Source organism: Lissotriton helveticus, chromosome 3_1 (assembly GCF_964261635.1).
Source record: "Lissotriton helveticus chromosome 3_1, aLisHel1.1, whole genome shotgun sequence".
NCBI classification, from domain to species: domain Eukaryota; kingdom Metazoa; phylum Chordata; class Amphibia; order Caudata; family Salamandridae; genus Lissotriton; species Lissotriton helveticus.
The window spans coordinates 991020526-991038856 of record NC_136061.1 but is presented as its reverse complement, the minus strand read 5'-3'; the positions used below and the strand labels follow the sequence as shown (position 1 = coordinate 991038856).

Sequence of the window (18331 nt, the reverse complement as noted above, 5' to 3'; positions counted from 1 at the left end):
TAACCATATAAATAGTGTCATTTAAAATAGTTCTGTTCTTTCATTTCAGGAGGAAAAGCAAATAAATTGTAAACTGTCAGAAGAGGAAACACATTTAGTGAAACTCGACTGCAGTATTGGCAACTTATTTGTTGATTCAGGAACAAAGGTATGGTAAAGTAAATGCTGTACAGTGCCAAGCCCTAATCTTTTTAAGAGTTTGTCTTTAATGATATAATGAATGCTTGTGTTTTACATACTTCCTGCAACAGCAATCTCGTTATTTTGTAGCTGGCAGATTGTGTGTTTACCTCTCTCAATTGTACTCAATACATCAACCTCAGAAGGATGAAAGGCAGACTTAGAACCTATGGCCTAATGGTTGGCCAACTATATCAACAGTGTAGGCTTATCCCATAGTGATATGTTATTAACATAATATTTTACTCCATACAAAGGTTGATTCTAGTTTCAATGAAAGTGCCTTCTTGGGGAGCTTAGAACTCCTGGAAGCATGCCTCTCCACAATTTATAAAGTTAATCGAGGAACTAGATGGCTTGAACGCATTCCTCTATGAATCCCCTGGAACAAGAGCTCTTAGGATGAAGGCGAACCCAAATCTGTCTACTATAATGGTATTGTTTTCACTCCATCAACATAAACAAGAAGGTATTCAAATACTTCAATAAACTCCAGATTACAAATAAGGACATTATCACTGGCTCTGGAGCAGGTTGGGTTGCCAGGATAGACCAGAAATGTTTGGACTAGAGTGGGGATGTTGCATGGGAGCAACATCACCAATCAAAATCCCAAAGAAAAGTAAGGATACTGTTAATGGTGCTGTGGGCTCCTACTTTAAGGAGGGTCAGAATGCAAGCAATATCAAAGGCTGTCTACACTCTGACTCTGAAGAGAAACAAGAATTGGCACGAAAGCTTATTGTAGACTGAGACACCTGTATTATTTATATATTGTATGTATACTGCTGATTTTGGCCAACTTTTTCTTGATCCACCGCAAACAGACTGAGCTATACTTGCTTACCTAGCTCTCCAAGAATGCATTTAGTGGTTTGAGTGCTTTACTAAAACTCTGAATAAAATATAATATAAAGAGCCAACAAAAGAACTCAAAGGGCGGGCATCTGGGTATCCCTTGCTTTTAAGAAGACCAGGATGGATTACTGAACATTTTTACCACTCTTGGCTCTCTATGAATGGAATTCCACATTTAAGTTCATTAGCATCTGTGAATACACACAAAATAATGCACTGTGTTCCATAGATCATCATACCACTTTCCACTTAAGAAATTCATTGGAGGCACTGCTTTCTCCGTACACTGTGTCAAGCCCTGGAACTCCTTGCCAGCCAAGAGAGGCAGACCATGCAGGAACACACTTCAGAAGAGGTGTGAAAACATGGCTATTTCCAAGATAAATCAATTATCCCATAAACCGCCCAGACTATGGCTGTCCCTCCTGAGGCTGCTTAAGGTTAATCTCCGAGTCTGCAGCCAACGCCACACCTGGCACTATCATCCATGCCAGTTCCTTCCCTGTTGATGCCGGCACTGATGCCACCAACATCAAAGGAGGATGTCAGTCTCATAGTTCTCTCCTAATCCAATCTGATTCCTTTTCGATCACGGCTGAATCCGCCCTTGAGTTCAATCCATACACACCCAGACTCCATACATTCGGACTCTCATAAGACAGCACCTTTGCTAAGAGCAGCCCTCCAGTGCTTCAACAACTATTCAACTCAGACTTTATCCACAGAGCCAACCAGCTATTGGTGATGATGGTGATGGTGATGGTGTGTATGAATTCCCCCACACTTAATTATGATAGTTTTATGTGGCCCTATAGGAGGCCAGTGGGCTGGGCACTTTCTTTGATATGGTGCTAGTTGCCTCCCTCATCCCCTTCCTGTTCCTCCACCGAACAGGTACTTCATTTGTCATGTTCATTAGACGAATGCCTGAAGTCTTAGATCTACAACTGTCTTCCATTGAGGTAAAAAAGAATGTTCGCATGGAAGTGTTACAACAAGGACAATTCTCACCTAATTCACCAAGACCCTGACTGACACCCTCCTGGGCACTTGGATCAAACCCTGATCTTGCCCATGCAAAAACAGGCAGGAGACACACTGTCAAATACCCGTAACCTTGTATTTGCAGCACCCTACTCCTGAGAGCCTAGTACTAAAGGCCTACATTGGCATGGTTAAGCCCAATCCTTTTACCACTATTCCCCAGGATAGCTAGTCAAAAAAAATTGAGTCATTTGGGAAGAGGGTGTTTTCTTCTGCTAGCCTCTCCCTCAAGTCAGTCAACGCCAGCTGTTTGCTGGGAAGGCACTCCCAGGCAATATGGGACTCCGTTGCTGAGATCTTACCAACAGGAAATTATGTGCCAATTTCGCAGAGACAATTCAAAATGGCTAGGTTGCACCAAGTGCATCAACTGGCCAGACCTGAACACAGCAGACTGCATAGGCAGAGCGGTCAGCACAAGCATGGTGCTCTGGTGCCATGCCTGGATGGGATGAGATCCAGGGCTTCTCCGGTGATGTTCAGGCATCACCTATGGATGTGCCTTTAGACTAGTCTTCCTTCTTTGGAGAGAAGGCTGACTTTGCCCTCAAGTACTTTAAAGACAGTAGAGCTACTGCGTGCTTTCTGTCTTTCCACACTCACAAGGCAGTAATCCCAACAGTTTTGCCCCTTTCAAAGCATAGCTAGGGTCCTCACCTTCAGACAGCGTCAAGGCCCAACACCCCAACAACAGACATCCCATTTCTTTCGTAGTTGGGGTAAGGGATCTGGTAAACCACATAATGGCCAGTAGGGGCAGTGAACTTCCCAGTCCCCAGCTCCTCTGGCATTATCTGCCAGGCTTCTTCACTTTGTCCTCAGGAGGACACAACCAGCCCATTGCAGGCCAGATCACTCATTTTCTCCACGGGGCAAATCATAACATCCGACAGCTGGGCCCTGCTGATAGTCCAATATGTCCATGCTCTGCCATTCCTTTCCATCCCGAAACCTCTTCCACCTACATCAGAGAGGATTTTGGGGAACCATCTGTCTATTTGTCAGAAAGAAGTTAATGTTGTCTTGGAGAAAAGTGTCATAGAGAGGGGCCCGGCCTCAGAGACTGGAAATGGGTGTTAATCCTATTATTTCCTAGTGCTGAAAAAGGGTGGAGGCCTCCTCCCTATTTTAGATCTTTGACCCCTCAGTTTTTCTCCTGCAGAAGGACACATTCAAGATGCTTACACTGGCTCATGTTCTATCTGCCCTGGATAGGAGACTGATTGGTCAATTTAGACCTGCAGGATCCCTATTTCCATATCCCCTTCCTGCAGTCCCCCAGGTGCTACCTGCGGTTCAGGTTGGGCATTTTCAGTTTACTGTGCTCCCTTTGGGTCTTACTGGTGCACTTAAGATGTTCAATAAGATGATGCTGATAGTCGCAGTGTACCTTCGAAGGCATTCCCCTGTCTTGATTCCCAGATGTTGAAGGCAGGCATCTACAGATGATTGGAAACTGCCTAACCTCATTGGGGTTCACGATTAGCATGCTGAATTCACACTTGATTCCTATGTAGAGGCTTTTTTAAAAATCAGGGACATCCTGAATATGGTGCAGTTTCAGGCCTTCCCTTTGTAACAACAAGTCCAAGATATTTTGGTCATGATACAGAACATACAGGATGGGAGACACTGGACAAAGTAAGATGTGCCGCACTGAAGAAGGGCTGCAACCCCGCCTCCTCCCGAAACCTATGGGGCCCAAAATCGCACCATAAAGCAGAGAAAAGTGTTCTCTACTAATCCAGAAAAGAGTCGATATAAACGCAGCAAAAAACCAGGGGACATTGTTCCGCCTGACTTGGGAAACCTCAAAAAAGGGATTCCACACACTATTGGTCCTGATGAAAGCCAATGACCCGGAAAGGGCGCTGGTGGGCTGAAACATGTAGACAAATTTTTGTGGTGAACAGTTTTCGCTGTGTGATGTGAGGGATACATCATATATCCCAATACCACATATACCTTTCATTTTTAACCTTATCTAAGTTCTATTAAAGCACTTTTTCTAGATAAGAGGTAATTTAAAATCAAGATTCCACATTTGGATCTCGAACAATCTCTCAACCAGAGGGATCACCTTCTGGTGGAGAAAATAAGACCCAATGATGACGCTATCAACTATGAGTATGGTGATTGCACAGTATATACCATTGACTGAAAATAGCTGTTGATGGTCCCCCAGAATTCTTTCCTTTTGACATCTCTCCAGCTGAGACAGTCCCACTCCCCATTTTGATTTTGTCTATGACTTACTTGAAAGCTTGGTCGGATCATAACCATACAAGGGTTCTCTTTCCCTCAATTAGTGAATTTTTGATATTATCCAGATATTTCATCTCCAGTCCTGGGTCTCAGTGAAGGTGGTTCTGAGGCTTCATGGTCTACTGCCCTCCTGCAGCCTGCTCGTCGACCATGTTAGGTGGTTTAAGTGGGCTCTGCAGTGGGCCCTATGCTGAGAGAACATGCCAGACTAATCCAGGATTTGGAGGACACTGCAAAAGATCTGCACCTCACCCAGAGCTGACAGAGGTGACAAATGCATTCACAACATGTTGGAAGGTGATCTGGGAGAAGGAACGATCAGAGGGCTCTAATCTCTGGTGGAGACCATCCTCCACATTAACCTCCAGGAATTGAAGCCATTTTAAAGCCTTCCTGCAGTCAATCAAGGCCAACATCACCACTATGTGGTATTTAAATTATAAAGGCACAGCAGGATCATGGGCTCTGTGCCAAGATGCTGTGCACCTCTGGAACTGGTTGAATCGTCAGAGCATCTACCTATTCATACACCACCTGGCAGAATCTTTAACGCCATGGTAGAAAAACTCAGCCGAATATCCTAGCGGATCAAGAATGGCAGCGCCACCTGGAGGTGGCACAGGGTATCTTCCAGCAATGGGGAGATCCCTGCCTCAATCTCATTTGCCACCACAGAGGACATGTAGTGGTAGCACTTTTGCATGTTGGAGTTCTTCAGAAGACTCTCTCTGAAAGGATTCCACCTAGAGTGGAGCGTGGGATTATTGCCTGACTTCCGCCCCTAGGAGAGTGTTGTTCCTTGAACGTCTGGGCATGAGCATATATCCTCTGATCAGTCTGCCACTTCAGGAAGATTTATTATCACAGCAGCAATGTAGGGTCTGACACCCAGGTCTGTACAATCTATATCTCCATCCATGGAGATTGAGCTGTGGCAGTTGACTGCATTAGATTTTCATGGGAAAGAAATGGATGCCATCCTGGTAACCAGGTGTCATGCAAACTCTGTTTACTCTTAATGTTGTGACATGTTTGTGGCTTGGTGTGGGACCCATAACAAGGACCAGCTGCAAGCTAAACTGCTGGCTATGTTACTGTTTATTCTGTCTTTCACCCACTAAGGACTTGCATTGGGCACTGTTAAAGGTTATTTGTCAGTGCTTTTGGGCTTTTTGTGTTTTCTGAACCAACTGTCCTTGTTCAAATCACCTGTTGTGATGTGGTTTCTCAAGGGTTTGGTTCATGTTTCCTCCTAAGCCTTTTGTGATGCCACAGTGGGACTTTACTTTGGTCCTCACCTTCCTTATGAGAACCCCCTTTGAGCTGTTGGTCAGCTGTTCCCTGTGTCTACTGACCCTTTTTCATTGCGACAGGCTTTGTCAGTTCATCCGCCTTACAGTACTTTCTTTCTGGAAAAAGTTGCGCTGAGGACACGTGCAGCTTTTGTACTAAAAGCTGTGACTGCCTTTCACATAGGGCAATTCGTCAGTCTTTTTGTAATCTTTTTTAAGTCCTCACCTTACAGTCATCCTTTGTAGTACATACTATAAAATGGATTAAGCTGCGATAAGATACTGATGCTTTTGCTGATATATATTGTTGCTGGGAATGCAGACCCATCAAGGCTACATTTTTATGATGTAATCATAGGACTAGTGACCCAGTTGGCACGCAATAGAATTTATCCATGCTTCACATAGACGTTTGGGGTCACATTCCAGAGGGAAGAGGTATGGCGCCGCGGCTAGGGCGACTGACTCTGGAATGTGGGGATCACAGTTCGATCCCCGGAAGTGGCGGCAGATTAGCCCAGCACCATGTGACTCTGGGCAATAGCTTGCTTAATATTCCCGTCGGTCCCCAGCGCCTAGAGACCCTTACGGGTGATTGTGCGCTTTACAAATGTGGATTATTATTATTATTTATTATTATTATTATTATTATTATTATTATTATTATTATTCCTTATCAGTTTGTGTGGCATATTTAATGGAAAGAATTTAACCACTCTGATGTTTGAGGTTCGTCCGAAAAAGTATTAACTAAAACACGAGTCTCTTTTGAAGGGGACTGAGAAACGTGTTTAAAGCAGGATAACATCCAAATATAATTTAGTATGGCTTACCTTGACTTCAGCCCCAATTATTGCCGATAAGGTATTACTTGCCTCTTTCCAGAAGAATGTCACTATAAGGCAACTGGTAAACATGCTCGTTATCTGCTGTTAATATGTCACATTTCTTACATCTGGTTACTTCTTTTGAGAATTTTACCAGATTTTCTGGCATTTAATGTGTACTGTGAAGGTTGAAGAAAAGTTTTTTTATTTAGGACAGCAGGTTTCACAGTACTATAAAGCACTTTCAGAGATACCCGTCTTTGGCAAGAGCCTCTGCCAGATAGCGCATGGTTCCTTAAGCTTCGGTCTTCTGCTTTAATGAGCTCCCAGTACCAATTTTCGCTTCCTTTTTAGGTATTCCTCAAGCATGAGTCATATCTTCGAACTCCCAGTTGTCCTTATGTTGCCTTTGAGGCTGCCTCCCAAGGAATGAGGTTTATCCCTTCCCTTAGATCCACTCACATATTAAAATATGCCGGGAACCCTGGTTAGTCCCAGATCGGGGCTAAATGAGTAGAATAGTAAATCCCCAGAGCTTTCCTCAGGTAAAACCATACATTTATGTTCACTATCAGTACCTTCTGGCATACTTTTTTTAAAAACTTTTCGATCCCTACATTTCTAAAGAAATTTTCCTGCCCTAACTTCCTCAACATTGCAGCATATAATCTTCCTACAAGAAAATAATCGAGCTGTGTCCCTAACATTTTTTACACTGGAAAGGATAGATGTATAATTGGAAGTCCTGCAATCTCAGGTCACCCTAATGGCTAATTTCCGCTTGAGTTTCTTCCAAGCAAGCCTTATCACGCTTGATGACTAAATGAAGCTACTGACCTTACTTTGTATTCCTGCAATACAGTTTATGGGAATAGAAGAGGGATTTATTAAATAAAAAAATAATCAATTTGGGTAATATCATCTTCTTGATCAAGTTGACCCTCCCATAGGTGTTTAGGAGAAGCTTTTCTCATCTGCTCAAGAGACCATCTAGCTCTCTGTTGTTCTTACTTAGATTCTTTTCTGGTAGGTCATCTATATCTTGTGTAATTTGTACCCCCAAATCTCGAATCTGGTATTTTTTTATTCTGCAGGGTCTCTCTAGATCTCCATTTATTTATCTCAGTTTGGTCTCTATTGATCTGATACCAGGACATTTTCCCAAATTAATCTACTCTTGCAACTGAGTGGACTGGGTCAGCTGTGTAATTCATTCTTATTTGCATAATCCAGCTGAATAGTGTGTCGAAAAAGGCTTAATATATAAGGTAAAAAATGATGGTGACAGTCTGTAATTTTTGCCTTTATCCACTTGTAAAGAAACATTTTGTTATAAGCGGGCGATTTATAAGGAATCTTGCCAATTTTATTTTATATATAAAGCTTTTATAGTGTAAGTTATATTCTGGCTTAATCCAAAGAACTGTAAAATCTCCAAAGTTATAGCCAATGCTGCTGGAAAAAGCCCTGGTAGCATTCAAAGTGGCCACTGCCCAGTGAATATCAAAAGTCTCTGCAATGTCTATTGACCCTATCAATAGATGTGTCAATTCCTTGAGTTGCCTACCTGTTATGAAACCCTTTTGATCCTGATGTATGATATCTGGGGTAGCGTCTGTGTGTCTTTTATTGATAATGCCTGTAAATATATCATAACCACAATTTAGTCGAGATATAGGCCTATTATGGTTGGGTGTTTTGTGATCTTTTTTTTCTTTTAAGATCAAAGTTGGTGGTCATGACGCATGAGATGAAAATAGCGCCCATATAGGATCAAAACGAGGACAACACCCTTTCCGCTGCACACCAAACCTGGTGTAGAAGGCTACACTTGTAGGAAAGTGCTTCACTGCCCCACGTTGGGGTAGTAAGTTTTTTATAAACGTTCAATGCATTATTTTTTCAGCATCAATCCATATTACTCATATAAACTGGAAAATACTAATTGATGCCTGGCCTAGACAGAATGGAGGTCCCTTCCTTATGAACATAAGATCTATTCTTATCCAAGCCACACTAAATACAAATTGTTTTCTGCACACTCCCGACTGAACTACTCCTTTGTATAAAGTCTTGTTACAGTACCCAAACCAGCGAGTGATTTTGATTTCTTTTCTAATGAGCCATGTTGTTCCAACCTGTCCTTTGTTCTCAACTTTCACACCTGTAATCTGAATTATTAGTATTTTATGTGAATGTGAAGGGGGATGCTCACATGGGCTGTTCGAGTTATTATAACAAGATTTGTTTATTTGTGTGTTAATCTTGGTTTCTGCAAAACTTTGAAGTTAAATGCTGTTATGCAATGTACTCCCATATATTAAATCCAGATGAGATCAAATAGGGAGGACATAATGTTTATTTCTACAATTATGGTAATATAGAGGGAATAACCAATGTGTCAACCTCTACTCCTGGGTCCCTGGGAAGTACTGATTCTGTTGACGCACTGTCCTAAACTCAAACTCTTGATGCTTTATGACAGCTTGGCCGACCTTGCCGTACATTGCTGGTATGTGACTCCCACAGTGAGTACAGGGGCACACCTAACAGCGAGATATATCCTCTTTCATTTGGTCCTCCGGCCCTGAAGAACTTGTTATACAACAGGGCAGTGAAACATGGCAAATCATTCATACAATTTGCAAACATGACTTGTGTTTTGAAACATGTGTAAGTCATTCATTTATGATAAAGCTTGTGAATTGGTTAGGGACACATTCTTATGAATTCTGCAGTATACACATTTGTGGCTGTGAAATGAAATGAAATGAAAAATTGCATTTGTATAGCGCGTAACTACCCTGAGGCCTCGCAGCGCTTGAAGATAAAAATGGCTTAGCGCAGGCTCAGGGTAGGTCAGCAGGATTTTGCAAACAAATGCGTTTTCAAGGCCTTTCTAAAAGACAGGAGGTTGCTGTTTCCTCGGATGGCGAAAGGAAGGGCGTTCCAGAGTCTGGCCGCCGAGTGGGAAAAGGAGCGGCCACCCCAGCGGGCTCTATTAATTTTAAAAGAGGTGGCCAGCTGCAGGGTGCCAGAACGAAGGGAACGGGCTGGAAAATAGGGCGTGACCAGAGAGTGCAGAATCGCTGGGCCTACACGGTGGAAGGATTTGTGCAGAATGCACAAAGCATTGAATTGCACTCTGGCAGCCATTGGGAGCCAGTGGAGGTCTTTCAGTGCCTTCCTCGCCGACTGCCGACGGGGCAAGTTGAACAGTAGGCGGGCCGCGCTATTTTGCGTGACCTGAAGCCTCTGAAGTACCGAGGCCGGTGCTCCCAGATAGAGAGCGTTCCCGTAATCCAGGTGGGAGAGAATCAGGGCCTGGACCATGATCCTCCTCGCCTGGAAAGGGAGCAGGGGGAGCACCCGCCGGAGCATCCTCATTAGTCCAAAGCAAGTAGCGGCAGTCTTGGTAGCCTGGACCGAGAAGTCAAGGGCGGTGTCAAGCCAGATCCCGAGGCTCTTTATCTGGGACCTAGGGGCGGGGAGAACGCCCAGACATGGTGGCCAGATGGATGCAAGAACAGACGGGGAAGGATTGCCGAGGAGAATGATGTCTGTCTTCTCCCCGTTAAGTTTCAGACAAGAGGCTTGCATCCATCTGGCAACAGCCTCTAGACAGGGGCCTAAGGTGTTGGATGATCCATCTGAGTGGTCTAGGGAGACCACCAGCTGCGTATCATCCGCGTAGGTGACAATACGCACACCAAAGGGATGGACTATCCTGTCCAGAGGTTCCATGTAGGCGTTAAAAAGGGTCGGGCTCAGGGAGGAGCCCTGGGGGACCCCGCACCTGAGAGGATGTTTGGGAGAGACTATCTCGCCCTCGAAGACCTGAAAAAAACGCTCACTCAGGAAGGAGGCAAGCCATTCTAGGGCCGCGCCCAACACGCCCATGCCAGCCAGTCGATGTAATAGCGTGGCATGGTTTACCGTGTCGAACGCGGCGCTAAGATCTAACAAGATAATGGCCACCTTTCCTCCCTGATCAAGAACGGTTCTTGCGTCTTCCGTAACCGCTAACAAAGCGGTTTCGGTACCATGTTGAGGGCGAAATCCTGTCTGGGAGGCACGCAACAGACAGTTGGACTCCAAATAGTCTGTTAAGATGTTATTAACGTGCCTCTCCAGGCTGTGTATCAGTAGATTACAGTGTTTGAGGAACAGAAACTAATCGTGTGAACATGTTATAGGTACAACCTTATTTTTTGCACCATGTATAAGTATCTGGACCCCGCTTATGTCCTGTAAAACAATCATTCTGACTTCCTGCCGAATGAGGTTGAAACCGCAATGGACGTATCACCAAAACATGGTTGCTCAGACTGGCCGATGTCACAAAAGAGGGGTGAGGTCTTTCCAACCAAATCCAAATATTTTCCTTTTTTGATTTTGATCACTTTGAAACATAGTCTTGGTATTCCAGAGTTATGATTCTAATGTGGAGGATGTACAGCAAGCCGACCTCTATCTCCCTTGTTGTGTGAGTAACTATGTATAGGTGGCCTGCTCTCTCTTCTGCAATCACAAGAGCATACTGATGATGGTACCCAGGCAATTAGAAATCAATGTGCCCAATGTACCCAAGGTTGCTTCTGTGAGATGTCGCCTAATATTGTAGCATAACTTCATACCAGCTTAAATTCAGATGCTCACAGCTTCGCGCAGCGGACGCGCGCTAGTGAGACATTTGATCTGATAATCTGTGGCTGTGTGCAAATGGGAGGACTTATGCTTTAAGGACTGTGAAGCCAGTCTGTTTAAACTCTCACTCTCCCCTAATTTTACTCTTTCAGGGACCCTTATATATCGCCTGCCGGGACCTGCAGGGCCTTGGGCAGCTGCATTCTCAGATCTTATTGCCCCCTTATTATTGGAAGCCACTAACTTCATGATTTTAGGTGATCTTAATTTACACTTTAATGAAGCCTCTTGCGCTACTAGTTCCACTATCATTGCTGACTTGTTGGTTTCCCTACACAATTCAGGCCACACCCACAAGGCCAGACACTTATTAGACCCCTTCTTTTGCAACTTAACCACTGTCTCGTGCCAGACTGCTATTCCTATTCCTTGGTCTGACCATTTTCTGGTGTAATTTAAGGTTAAACATGAAATGTGTCATGATAATTCCTCAATCCTTCTGGGGTCTAGGTATTGGAGAAACTGTAAAAAGTTAGATGTTGACTGTCTGAACCTCTATCTCAACAACACCATGCCTATTACCTCTATAACTCATGTAGATGACACTGATATTATCCATAACTGGTTGACATAATCGATTGACGCATCTCTTCCGCTGTCCAACAAGAAATTGGAACATCATCGCCCTCCCGCCCCCTGGTTTTCCGAAAAACTTAAGATAGAAAAAACTAAATGTAAAAATGTAGAAAGACGTTGGAGAAAAAATTATGAGCCGGCAGCCAAATCCACATACAAATCAGCTTTAAATACCTATCACTCAATGTATAACGCTGCTCGGGTTCAGCATAATAATCACACTATTTCACAGTCACAAAATTGCCGTAAAGTGTTGTTAAAAGCAGAAAGGGAACTGTCAGACGTTACTCGTTAACCTGAGCCTCCGGGTCTTGACTCTAAACACTGTAATGAACTGGCGGAATTTTTTATTGATAAAATCCACAATTTATTTTGAATTTAATAATATTACTACAATTGAAGATTTTAAATCTAACAATTCTGCCCAACAATTTGATGGCACTTCTATGGCCTTGTCGCAGCAGGTCTTTCAAGATAGACGTAGTAACCTGCTCGATGAATGGACGCCTCTTGACATCTCTTCTTTTTATAGTATTTTATCTAGCATTAAATCTGGTTCTCCCAAGGAGCCGATTCCCTCTTCCTTTCTGGAAAAACTGCACCTCCCTATACTTAGTTTCATTATGGAACTTCTCAACGTGTCGCTACGGGACGCAAGGGTTCCTGTGGCCTGGAAACATGCTATGGTCCTTCCCTTGCTAAAAAATCAGATCCAGAGGTCTTGTCAAATTTCCGGCCTATTTACCGACTTCCTGTTTTTTCTAAAATTTGGGAAAAACATATTAATCTTCAGCTGACGAAGTTTGTTGATTTACAGAATTTTTTACATTTGTCTCAATCGGGCCTTAGAGCAGGCTTTTCCACAGAATCCACACTTCTGGGAGTCACTGAAACTATTCGCCTACATGTCGACAGAGGAGACACCGTAGCACTCATTTTACTAGACTTGAGTGCTGCGTTTGACACTGTATCCCATACATCTCTTTTACAAATCCTGCAGTCGAAGGGCGTGGTTGTCCAGCTTTTTGTCTAACAGGACCTGTCAGGTCTTCTCATCAATTGCTAACTCCCAAACTCAGATGTCCCCTTATGGAGTCCCCCAGGGCTCCATACTCAGTCCATTGCTTTTCAACATCTGTGTCAGTTCCCTGGCTATGATAACTGAGGAAGTGGGGCTGACAATATATTCATATGCTGATGACACGCAGCTTGTCTTCTCTTTATCTTCCCAAGAGACTTCAAAGGGATCATCTCTCCAGTTGGGGCTAAAAAAGATAGCTGACTGGATGTTCCAAACAAATTGAAACTCATTAGTGGGAAAACGGAACTCCTCCTTTTTGGTGGAAACAAAACTCTTTGGGGCCCCCAACATTGGCCTCCTCAAATGGGCGATCTCCCCCCCCCCCCCCCCCCCATTTCAATCATCTCGTAAACTTGGAGTTATCATTGACGACCAGATGTCCGTGAAGCAGCAAGTGGTTTAAGTCGCCTCTATCTGTTTTACTATTCTAAAATGGCTTAGAAAAATTCTCTGGATGCTTCCTCCCTCCACGCAAAAAAACGTAATTCAGGCCTTGGTCATGTCCAAATTAGATTACGGAAACGTACTTTATCTGGGTGCTAGTAAAGAAGTAGTTTGTAAGCTGCAAGCGGTCCAAAACTCTGCGGCCAGACTGTTTTTCCAACTACCCAGAACAGCCTCCACTACAGGTCCACTCCGTGAACTACACTGGTTGAGGATAGATAATCGTGCTGAATTCAAAGCACTCTGCTATATGCATAGGATTAGTATGGGCTCTGCTCCTCACTATTTAGGTGTCTTGGTCCACCATTACCATCCCTCATGCCTTCTTCGATCCTCTAATCAGTTAAAATTGCAAGTCCCCAGGATCAAACGAGCTTGAATGGGCGGGCGCTCTTTTGCCTATCTAGCCCATTTCCTGTGGAACTTCCATTTCACTTACACCACAAAACGAGTTACCATCAATTTCATAAAAATTTTAAAACATGACTTTTTAATTAGTAGTGCTTAGGCCTTTTTTCTCCTTATAGTGCTTGTCGGTAGGCGCCGGGAAACCTCTGGGTAGCTGTGCGCCATATAAATTTAACAAAAAACAAATAAATAAATGGTTGTATGCACCACACATAGCCCTTACATCACATTTCGATAAGGTTGACTCACTGCATTTGGACGACATATGGTGATTAGAACTAATCCTAACTTTCTACATGCGTGCATTCAAATGGGGCTTTTATTTGTTGGGCGTATTTTTTAGTTACTGTATACAGTTTTATCCTTGAAGTAAAAAATGACTGGCATACAGCTTTTTTGTAATTTTCACGTGCTGTATAAGGTATGCCAGATGTACTACAATGAGGGAAAAAAGGAGATTGCTTTTCCCAGGCCATCCTCTGAAGTCACTGGTATTGTCAAATTACCAGAAAGCACCACTCTCCCTGTCCAAACTAAGAATGACCAGATAAGACACTAGGACTGGGCTGGGTCTCTTTTGGAGATCCTTGTCCAACTCCCCTGTTCCCGATGAAATTACATTGACAGGGCAGGGTCCAGAACCTTAGTGGTTTGATTCTGAAAACTGTATTGTAAGAAGAGGTTGACTCTTCCTTCGAATAATTACTTTTAGCTACAGACGCCATTTGCAAACTGGACACACTGCTTAAAGATGTGTTAGAAACAGAGCTCTCGTCTTTTCACAACTTTAGGCCCAGAACCTTGGGAGCCAAGGAGTTGTCCCCTATGGCCGATTGTTTAGTTGGTAGATTTTTGAATTCTAATGTTGAGGGTCATTTTTATGCCCTATGTAACTAAATTAAAAAGGCAATGAGACAATCTGATGCATAAAGCTAGTAGCGGTAGAGGAGTAAATAACCCAATCACATGTAACAGTCTTGTAACAATCTTGTGTGATTAACTGTGTAATGTGCATAGATTTCTAAAATTGTTTGTATATAGTACACATATGTATATAGGGTGAATGGCACTATCTATCTAACTATCTATCTAACTATCTATCTAACTATCTATCTATCTATCTATCTATCTATCAATCAATGTATCTATCTCTTAATATTAGTTTTATTCATGTGCTTCATGGGTTGCTGGCATTCCTAATGTAAGGATTCTAATTCTGAACCAGATGTAAAGGAATAGGTAGGCTTCAGTATGTATTGACATAGAACAATTCGTCTCAATTGTGACAGGATTACAGACCCATTTCTGTTGACTTTTAAGACAACTAAACATTTATCTGAAAAACAATAGTGATCATAATTATTAATTACTGATTACCAACAGATTAATTGATTGATTACCAACAGAAAAATATAATATGGCCCTTGGAAGAAAGACCACAACCTGCAGCTATTTAGGCATTCAACCAATTGGTGGGTGACTTGCAGGCGGTGTGCCTATATTTAATGACCGTGTTTAGGATTTTTTTTCTTTTGTGAATGAAGTATTCAACTTCTTTAACTGCTCTTATGTCAATTATTCCAAGTGCCACGAATAGGGATATTTACGTTGCCCTCCTTTAGTCTACAGTGTCACTTAAGCACTTTTCATAGAACAACCACAACTACGAAAACTGTTCAAGATTTAAGTAGTAGTCACACATTTCTATAAATGTAAATTGAATTTATGAATGCGTTACTATGACAGCATAACTCAGAATATTCCATCAAATTTGAGAGGGTGTGGTTACAGAGGTGTTAAACTTTATTTGTGCTTTTGGGGCATTCCTAAAAGTATGTTCTATATGGGGGCTGTAGCGTAAACTGATGCCCTAATGCTTTATTTCTGTGGGAGTCTGATAGCGTTCACCCCTAAAACCAAATGATCTGATTCCATATTGACTTTTCACAGATGGACTTTAGTTTTCTCCTTGATGCAAGTTCCCTCACAAGAGCTGAAGATGACCTCAACATCACAACTGCTGTCACCTGGTAAATAACAGTCTTATGTATCAAAACATATGTTGGGTTGGATGAAACCTAAAGCTATGAACTGAGCACTACTTTAAGGAAATACAACTTGTTTCTCTGAGACCGGCAAGCTATTTTTGTTTTGTTAGGGGTTGGTTCTTCCAACCTATCTTCAGCATCTGCAAGTTTCACTGTCTGTATGAGAAATGGCAGTGATGCATGCATGGACTGCAGGGTTACATCCTCTAATGCCGGAGCAAACTTCATGCTCATTTGATTGCAAGTGTATTTCTTACTATGCTAATAGCTTCCTTTCCTTATACTAACTTGCTTTTATTTAGCGCTTCATACCACACTTCTGCCATTTCTAAGCCTGAAAAAAGACATATGCTACTTTTTTTCAATTTATGGCACTTGTTTTTCTGATATCCGGTGTATGACGGGCTGAGTTTGCGTTGCTGGAATTCAAGCTCAAGACCTTCATAGACTGCATTTGTCAGTAGGGGATGTTCAGATCACCAAGCTTTTCACCCAACATATGTGCGGATTTCTAAATAATTATTAATTGCTCTGGAGGGAACAAAAGTGCTTGTTTTGGACTCAATTAGTGTTTGACAAAGAAATAAATAAGTGGTCAGGGATATATGTAGCCTAAGAAATGATCAAATGAAGGTATGTGAATTAGCCTAGAGATCTGTTTGCTATGGAGCAGTTTTGACAATGCTTAAACTGTGCTTGTGTCCGTATCACTTACACCTGGATCGGCAACTACAAGGGTCAAAAATGTAAATGAAGGATATTTGCTATTGGATGGAGCACATCAGCAATACACTGGGATGGGTGCAAGACTTATTCTACATCTTTTGTTTACATGTGGTTCTGACCAGTTGTGGTTTCAAGATTGCCCATTGGATAGGACAGTATTATTGTGTCACTGATCTTCATCAGGATTCCTCAAATGGATGTCTGGTGAACTGTAATGGGTCTAACTCTTCATGCATTGGCGATACCTCAGATATTTATTTTAGGAAATATTCTGGACATTTATCTAGTGCACTCCTAGCCAAATGACAACAAAAGTAAGATAGTATCAACAAGTAAAAATGCAGTGCAGTGGGGGAGCGTCATTTCATTAGGTTAATTTTAAGAGATGGGTCTTCTGAAGTTATTTGAAGATGATGAGCTCTCTTAAATAATTTCAGAAAATGCTACACTTACATTTTTTATCTTTGGTTCAAGGTATGTCAAGAGCTAATCTGTTTATTCTCTTCATCGCCTAGCACATACCTGCAACTGCCAGGTTATCATGGAGAAATACAGGTTTATGAAGACTGGGCTCCGCAGTATTTGGGATTCAAGTCAGAAGGATGTTTCCACAGTCAATGTACAACTGGGGTAGCAATTGAAACAATTCTTGAGACCAGCAGGGATGCATGGTTTGACTTACCAAAGAAAGTGTATTTGTAGAAAGTTGAACAACCGCTTGGTGACGTGTGATTGAAGAGATGAGTCTAACATGCATTTCACTAATTTTGCAGACAAAATCATTTTTATGGCGATATCTACCTTTTTATATATAAAAATAAGTATTTTAATTCTAATTCGAACTCTAGACATGAAAAGGCAAATGACATTCAAAAGCAATAACACCTGCCCGCTTGATTTCGGGACTCTTGTAGAGGTCAGGCTACTCCCTGCGGGCCCACCTTTAGTGCAACAGGTTCGATGTTACTCCCCATTTACTAAAGACCGCATCCAGGGAATATAAACTATTAGGCTGTACTCAAGAGTTCTCCCCTCTGACTCTTTTCTTAAGTTCAGTCACTAGGGTCTATAGGGTTGCAGCACTAATGGCATTTTGTCCCCTGGGGACCAAAAGGCCTAGTTCTTGGCTTACCTGCTCAGATGGTATGGAATCCTTCAGCGGTGTAGCAAAGTCTTGCTCTGGCACGGCAAAGTCAGGCTGTCCACGGACCCATGTGGCAGCACTCGGCAGGGGCAGGTGCAGGCACTCTCCTTTGAGCCACACTACCGGACGTTCTGGCGATCAGGGTTGTTCCAACTCCTTTGATTACACGGTAAATCACTCTTCCATTCATGGAGGGGGGCTTGATCTCTTTGCTCCAATGGGGCTTTGGCAGTGTCCTTTTGATACTCTGGCCTCCTTCAGTGTAGACCACAGCATACAGGGTGGTCCCGCCTCGATCACAGCAGCAGTTTGCCAGGCGACTGCCCGTACATGTTGTCTCAGAGTCTCCGCCAGCCCCTCCTGGCCACGACCATGGCACTCACAAGTCCAGTCTCACTAGCCTGGTGTTGGCATTCTTGGTGGACCTCTTTCTGGAACGCGAGGCCTTATTTATTTATTTTTTTTTGCAGAGTTTTATATAGCGCGAACTAGACCCGAACCGAATCAGGTATCAGAGCGCTTTACATAGCACCAGTTACGTTACATGAGGACACACTTTCATTTTTTTAGGCACAGGGAGATTAAGTGATTTGCCCAGAATCACAGGAGGTTTTTTGGCGTTGTTACCGAGACTCGAACCCAGATCCCCAGGTCCGAGGTCGAGCGCCTTAGCCGTTAGGCCAACCCCTCTCCCCAAGGGGTTGGCCTAACGGCTACACCAAGAGGTCATG

The 18331-nt window shown here is 42.9% G+C and overlaps 1 protein-coding gene across 2 annotated transcripts in view; it reads left to right on the top strand.

The window, feature by feature from the left end:
* The window catches only part of ITGA4 (integrin subunit alpha 4), a 628337-nt gene that overhangs the window by 523359 nt on the left and 86647 nt on the right, over window positions 1-18331 (top strand). For both annotated transcript variants that reach the window (XM_078681473.1, XM_078681474.1), the window contains 2 exons: window positions 50-148; window positions 15633-15712. In XM_078681473.1, coding sequence (XP_078537599.1) covers window positions 50-148; window positions 15633-15712 — 179 coding nt within the window. The remainder of the gene's footprint in view (window positions 1-49; window positions 149-15632; window positions 15713-18331) is intronic.